This window comes from Manihot esculenta, chromosome 15, assembly GCF_001659605.2.
Source record: "Manihot esculenta cultivar AM560-2 chromosome 15, M.esculenta_v8, whole genome shotgun sequence".
NCBI classification, from domain to species: domain Eukaryota; kingdom Viridiplantae; phylum Streptophyta; class Magnoliopsida; order Malpighiales; family Euphorbiaceae; genus Manihot; species Manihot esculenta.
Genome location: NC_035175.2, coordinates 15,193,814 through 15,200,317, shown reverse-complemented (window position 1 = coordinate 15,200,317; position 6,504 = coordinate 15,193,814). Strand labels below are relative to the sequence as shown.

At 37.0% G+C, this 6,504-nt stretch overlaps 2 protein-coding genes across 4 annotated transcripts; one reads left to right on the top strand and one right to left on the bottom strand.

The window, feature by feature from the left end:
• Positions 1–752: 752 nt before the first annotated feature.
• LOC110602045 lies at positions 753–3,455 on the top strand. The gene has a single exon (XM_021739470.1). It carries the CDS (start codon positions 753–755, stop codon positions 3,453–3,455), a length of 2,703 nt encoding a protein of 900 aa, XP_021595162.1.
• A 551-nt stretch (positions 3,456–4,006) lies between these two features.
• On the bottom strand, positions 4,007–6,384 carry LOC110601883 (50S ribosomal protein L18). Of its 3 annotated transcripts, none has more exons than XM_043951344.1 (2): positions 6,247–6,384; positions 4,007–4,580 (listed from the first exon to the last, which is right to left on the bottom strand). In XM_043951344.1, exon 2 carries the CDS (start codon positions 4,565–4,567, stop codon positions 4,181–4,183), a length of 387 nt encoding a protein of 128 aa, XP_043807279.1. In that variant the 5' UTR covers positions 4,568–4,580; positions 6,247–6,384; the 3' UTR covers positions 4,007–4,180. The 3 variants fall into 3 exon arrangements, with proteins under 3 accessions (XP_043807279.1, XP_021594959.1, XP_043807280.1); XM_021739267.1 differs by lacking the exon at positions 6,247–6,384 and adding an exon at positions 6,160–6,240; XM_043951345.1 differs by lacking the exon at positions 6,247–6,384 and adding an exon at positions 5,839–5,904.
• Positions 6,385–6,504: the final 120 nt, after the last annotated feature.

Genomic DNA, 6,504 nt, shown 5'->3' with positions numbered 1-6,504 from the left:
ATTCAAACTTTTTATTTATATTCACTTTTCTTCAAAACTCACATACTTGAATGTCGGAGTGACGATGACACCAACCATCTTATTTTTTTTTTTATTGATTTTCAAATTATATTTAAATTATTTCGGCAATATCATATATTTTAATTAATAATGTACAAATTTATATATAAATATTTAATTTAATGATTATTAAGTTTATTTTAATATAAAATCTATATTAAACTTATTTTTTAAATTATATTTGATTTTTCCTCAAATATTACTCATAAGTCTAGCATTAATTTATATACCATTATTTTATTTTCATATATAAAGATTAATTTGTTGCCAATTTTCTCCAAGTCAATGTAATATGCTTATTCAATTTCCTCCATAGATATTGCCTTGTTACGTATGATATGGTGCAAAGAATCACCCGCTGCTTCATTTTTCTTCAGTTGACTCACGATATTCAAATTCATTGACCTAGAGTCAACCATGATTTAATTTATAATCAAAATTTCAATAATAAAAAAAAAACTTAACTATTAATAAAGGTAATATTTTTGAGCTAAATAATAAAATTTCTTAAGGATAATTCCAATGCTATTAAAGTTCAGGCCTGATCACTTACCATCTTCTTCATTTGAAGAAAAATTAAAATCACAGCTATGAGTTTCTCTATACTTAGCTCTCCAAGTTCATGCTACCAACTATCATGGCTTCACACTACTGCAACTTTCTTTGTCCTTACCACCTTATTCTATGCAAAAATGGTTTCTTGCTCTCAACCTGACATCCTCAATTACCATGACAAGTGTGCCAAGGTTGTCCCTGAATCTTCTCCTACATCTCCTGAATTCATCACCATCCCTTTTCCTCCAAACCAGGAAGGTTACTTCCTTGGTGGAGATGACATATTTAGTTATTCGAACTCGAACTCGAGCTCAAACTCAAGCCGCTACTACAGCTACTACTCATCAGGTGAAAGGAAGGTCCTGTTGTTTCGCACCCATCACGTCCACAGCACTGATCTTGATGGTGTCTACAAGGTTCAGGCGAGCTTTATCCTGCAACCCTCACGTAGTAGCTATTATGTTGAAGATGTTACGTACAGTTACTCGTATTCTCCACAAGTCATCTCTAGCTGGTCTGAAAGAGGTGCTTTGAGTTTGGAACTAGAAGGGTTCTGGTCAAAATCTACTGGGAAGCTTTGCATGGTGGGATCGAGTTCTGCTTACTCACAACAAGGTAAAGCTCCTGTTCTTCATGCTGTTTTGAAGCTTGATGATGTTAAGAGTGAAAATAAGATTACTAGTTTGATTAGAGGAACATTGGAGAGCTTGGACTATGCTGATGATTCGAGTTATTTCAAACCGATTTCGATCTTGATGTTCCCTGGAATGAATTATATATACACTCCTGAACTTGATTCTGTGTGTAGTGGTGAGATTGACGCTGCTAAAAGTTCACTTGTCTTACCACTGAGTAAATCAATTTGCTCAGTGTTTTCTCGTGAGAGCAATTCATTCAAACTAATGTATGCAAGTGGTTGTGATTCTGCAAAGAGATGTAAACTTCTGGGTGAGGGTGTTGGATTTTTGCCTGGAGTTATGTCTATGAGATTAATTACATGTTCACATGATAGACCAAGTCTGAGATTTCTGTTAGAATTTCCTAACAGTAGCTATGCTGATTATTATCTCCCTTTCAGTCCAAACACAACATTTGTTGCAGAAGGGTCATGGAATTCCAAGAAGAATCAGCTGTGCGTTGTTGCATGTCGAATTTCGACGACAACGAATTCTTTGAGTAGTTCTCTTGTTGAGGATTGCTCAATAAGGATGAGTTTAAGGTTTCCTTCTGTTTGGTCAATCAGAAAGAGAAGTGCTATTGTGGGACATATTTGGAGCAACAAAAGTGCAAAAGAATCAGGTTACTTCAAGAGGATCAGGTTTCAAAGTTACATGAGTGAGCTACTTGGGATTCCAGGGCTGAAATATGAGTATACCTTGGTTGACAAAGCAAGAAAATCATGCACGGAGAAGCAGCCTGATAGAGAAAAAGAAAGCCAATACCCAGATGCAAATTCAAATGACCTGCAATTTGATATGGCTGTCAAGAATTCCAATGGAAAAAGAATTGGATGGGGCTATGCAAGGCCCCTTTTTATCGGTGATCAAATTCCAATACGGAACGTGTTCTCCAGGCCATTGTCCAGCTCAAGGAACTCCATGGAAGAAGCAAAAGCTCAGCACATCAAGCCTTCGAACATCAGCTACAAGATGAATTTCCCATCACCCAGTTCCTCCTTGAATGAGTATTCTCAAGTTGAAGTTTCTGCTGAGGGAATTTATGATCCTGAAACAGGAGTTTTGTGTATGGCGGGCTGCAGATATCTTGGCTCAAAAAATCACACAGATGATGATTTGATGGATTGTGAACTTCTATTAAATCTTCAGTTTCCTCCTGTAGATTCGAACGATTATATCCAGGGAACTATGAAGAGCACAAGGAAAGAATCTGATCCTCATTATTTGCAGCCTCTTTCCTTTTCTGCAGTTTCCTTTTACGGCCGACACGCAAGGGAATCAATATGGAGGATGGATTTGGAGATCATTATGGCTTTGGTCTCTAATACCCTGCTGTGTTTCTTTGTGGGATATCAAATCTTCTATGTGAAGAAGCATCCCACTATGTTCCCATGCATCTCACTTCTCATGCTGGTGGTACTTACTTTGGGGCACATGATTCCTCTTGTGTTGAACTTTGAAGCCTTGTTCTTCTCGAAGCAAAATAGCACATTTTACCTACGACAGAGTGGGGGATGGCTTGAAACGAATGAGGTGGTCGTACGGGTGGTGACAATGGTAGCATTTCTACTGAAATTCCGACTTATGCAGCTTGTATGGTCTGCACATTGGGCTAATGGAAACTTCAAAGCTTCCTGGAGTGCTGAGAAGAAGACACTTTATGTGTCTTTACCATTATATATAGCTGGAGGCTTGATTGCTTTCTATGTGAATGGGAGGACTTATGATTTTGGCAAGGATATGAATTATGCTTATAATGGCAGTCACCAGCATTCCCTTTGGGTGGATTTAAGGTCTTATGCTGGATTGATACTTGATGGTTTCCTTCTCCCTCAAATCATCCTCAACGTTTTCCAAAACTCGAAAGAGAATGCTCTCTCTCGCTTCTTCTACGTAGGGATGACATTTGTGCGTCTAATACCACACGGATATGATATTTTCAGGGCACACTACTACAGTGATGATTTCGATTGGTCGTACATGTATGCCAATCCTGCTGCAGATTATTACTCCACTGCTTGGGATGTGATCATTCCTCTAGGAGGTCTGCTTTTTGCTGCTATCATATACTTGCAGCAACGCAACGGTGGTCGTTGTTTCCTACCAAAAAGATTTAAGGAGCTGGTAGTGTATGAGAAGGTGCCATTTACTAGTGAACCATAAGGAATGGTGAGATTGAATCTCTCACTTTTGGTGGTTTGTTACTTTATTACTATAATGTTTTTCTTCTCCCTTTACTGGTCAATTTGTAGAGCCATTAGGCCTGCTGCTGCTTGTGTAATTTGATAGAAATAGCTCTCTGTTTGTGATTTTTGATGTATTCTATGCCACCATGAGATACTGTGCTTTAAGCCATGTTTAAATGTAACTGTGCAACTATGTTAAAATTTGAAAAATATTCATAGATGTTAAAGAGATGTACTCTCCTTCTCTTTCTTGAAGCAGTTTAGCTGTCTAACAAGAGATTTCGTTCATGGGTATTTTCAGAATCTGTTAATTTCTGTTTCATTTTTTCACTATAAAGTTTGCAATTTTAAACAGTGAACACCATATGCTTTCTTCCTGTAATTTTCATTCTCTTGAAAACTAAACCATACAATTCTTGCAACATTGGTAATTGGCATTTCAGAATTTGGCACCATTCAATGATCATTTTACTGGTGTTTTTCTTAGCTTCCACCTGCATAACAAGATGCAGATAATCATTGCACATATTAAATAAAATTAAACCATGATCATAGATGATGATATAGGGGAATGTGAAAATGGGGAGCAATATTTCAGGCTATCTTCCATATTCTTTCCTAGGTAAAAGTATACGTGCTGTCTTCCACTACAGAAACTAACAGAAAAATCGGGGGAAACTAACAGAAAAATCAGGGGAAAGCTCATGGGAATTTTGTTCTAGATGTATTGTCTTCTAGATCGTCCAAAACAACTTTAACTCCATTGTTTTTAAGGGCATTAACAATAGCCCAGATCTTGGTTTGATTTTTAAAACCTTTTTTCTCAATCTCTTTGTTTAGATTGACATGAATTCCTCTTCCCTGTCCCTGTTCAAGACCCTCCACCTTGAGACGCATGGCCAACACCTCTCCAACTACTGTCGCTGCTTTGGCATTGCAGGACCGACCACATTCAAGCGCGTTCTTGATTGAATGCTCAACTGTTGATGCTGTTGCAACAATCCTCCCGTTGTTTCTGTCCACAACATTTGCTGTAATGTACTTCAATGATATAAACAATCTCAAGACGTACCTTTTCAGAACTGTCATTCTTTTAATTTTCCTGACATTATGTTCACCAAAACAAGAATTCTCAGTTTAGGAATTTATCTTCAGCAGCAGTAGGTACAGAATGAAACAATCAGCATATCTCAGCAAAAGAACTCAGAAAATGTTGTTTTTATTCTCTTGATAGCTGAAATCAATTCAAGCCTCCATTACCAGCATTACCACCTTAGAAGCTAAAAGCATAGAGGTTTCTTAAAATCAAACATAATTCAAAAGATTTCAATCAAATAAGAAAGGTGGACAGACATCGCTTCGGCGCTTCGGCACTTCACTTATTTCATCAGTCACCCGCTGTCATCACCATCCCCACAAGATTTTTCACTAACAAAGAAGCATAATGATGAACAACCAGTTTTTGATATACTTTAGGCATCCATATCAAAACTGGTTGTTTAAGACTGGAAGCTTACGCAATTAGTAATCTAAATATCTAATAGAGATTAAGGATGAATAAAGAATTTCAATCTGGCTCCTACCAGAAAAGTAGCAAACATCCTTAATATAACTCGAAGGACATGCTAACTAAGATCATGCAACTAAATTTAATAAAAACTCAATTATTTTGGATGACATGGGGCCAGCCTATTCCGCAGGCACATACCATTGTAGTGAGGCATAATAGCAACAGACTCCTTTGCTCATTGTGCCCAAAAAACCTTTTGCATCTTCCGCTATCATTAAAGGTTAATATTTATGAAATTCCTTAAGACTCAGGAGTAAGCCAAATATGTATCCACTAAATCAAATAGTCGCATAAAAATATAACGTGTTTACACAAGGACCAGGTTACACAGACTTAGGAACGGGTACTGAATATGAGTGTTGTTCCATGAGATCACACTTGAAATTTGAAAAGTTCATAGCACTGGTTTATAAATCTCATAACTGTTAGGAAGTCCACAACAATCCAACATGCTAGAGAGAAATCACATCATTGGAACAATACTTTCCAAATTAATAGAACTAATTCATCAAAAAATGCAAGAGTATATTCAGGTAATACAGAGAAGGAAGTTGCAGCTCATTTAGATCCCACACCATCAAAACTAAATAACTAGATAAATTCAAGGTACCTGAAAAAAAGGCAAAAAGATGGAATATGGATGAACATATTTTATATCTGCTTTTGGAACTAATAACTCATGGACAACCCAGATCCATAATAATGCATTAAATCTAAATTTTACGAGTCCACAGCTTATGGTAGCTAGCATATAAATAAAGAACAGGTACAATTATATATACGCACGCACAGAGTAGAGCTAAGTTCTCTTAGCTACTGTGAAGCAGTTGTGATAGTGAAGCTCCTGAAGCTGCTTATATGAAAGAGGGCGTAAAATTAAAGACGGGAAAATTGAAACCGCATAGCTATAACAAAGGCACAAGTTTCAAATAAACAAAACCAATCCTCATTTGCAAGTCAAATATTGAACAACACATAAAATTTGAAAGCAACAGGAAACCCAACAGGCAAATTAGCTCAGTACTATGCTTCCTTTCCTCACCATAACCTTCTCAACTAAATAAAACCCCTAAAGACCATTAATTTACCCGAAATTCCAAAATTTTCTTACCATTTCCTTCGGTTTCTATAGAACCAACCACAACCCAAGACACAAAATACTAAAAATACAAGTGGGTTAAGAAGAAACCAAAAGTACCTGATTGATTTGATTTCTAAAGCTAACACTGCACCGAGCGATAGGCAGGAGAAAACCGACACGAGATGTGCGGTGTTTCTTACATTCTTTTCGTCCTCAAATCTTTGAGGACAGCGTCAAAACGACGCTGTTTGATCGAGCCTGGGCTGAATAAATTATAAAACATTATAAATATAAAATAAAATTGGCATAATGAGGACGTCGTCGTTTGGAAACCGACATCCTACACAAATAACAAAATCAGATACGCAACTTCAT

What these genes read in the sequence shown, in the direction of transcription:
- LOC110601883 (XM_043951344.1), bottom strand. Translation starts at nt 4,567, where the DNA reads ATGACAGTTCTGAAAAGGTACGTCTTGAGATTGTTTATATCATTGAAG.
- LOC110602045 (XM_021739470.1), top strand. Translation starts at nt 753, where the DNA reads ATGGTTTCTTGCTCTCAACCTGACATCCTCAATTACCATGACAAGTGT.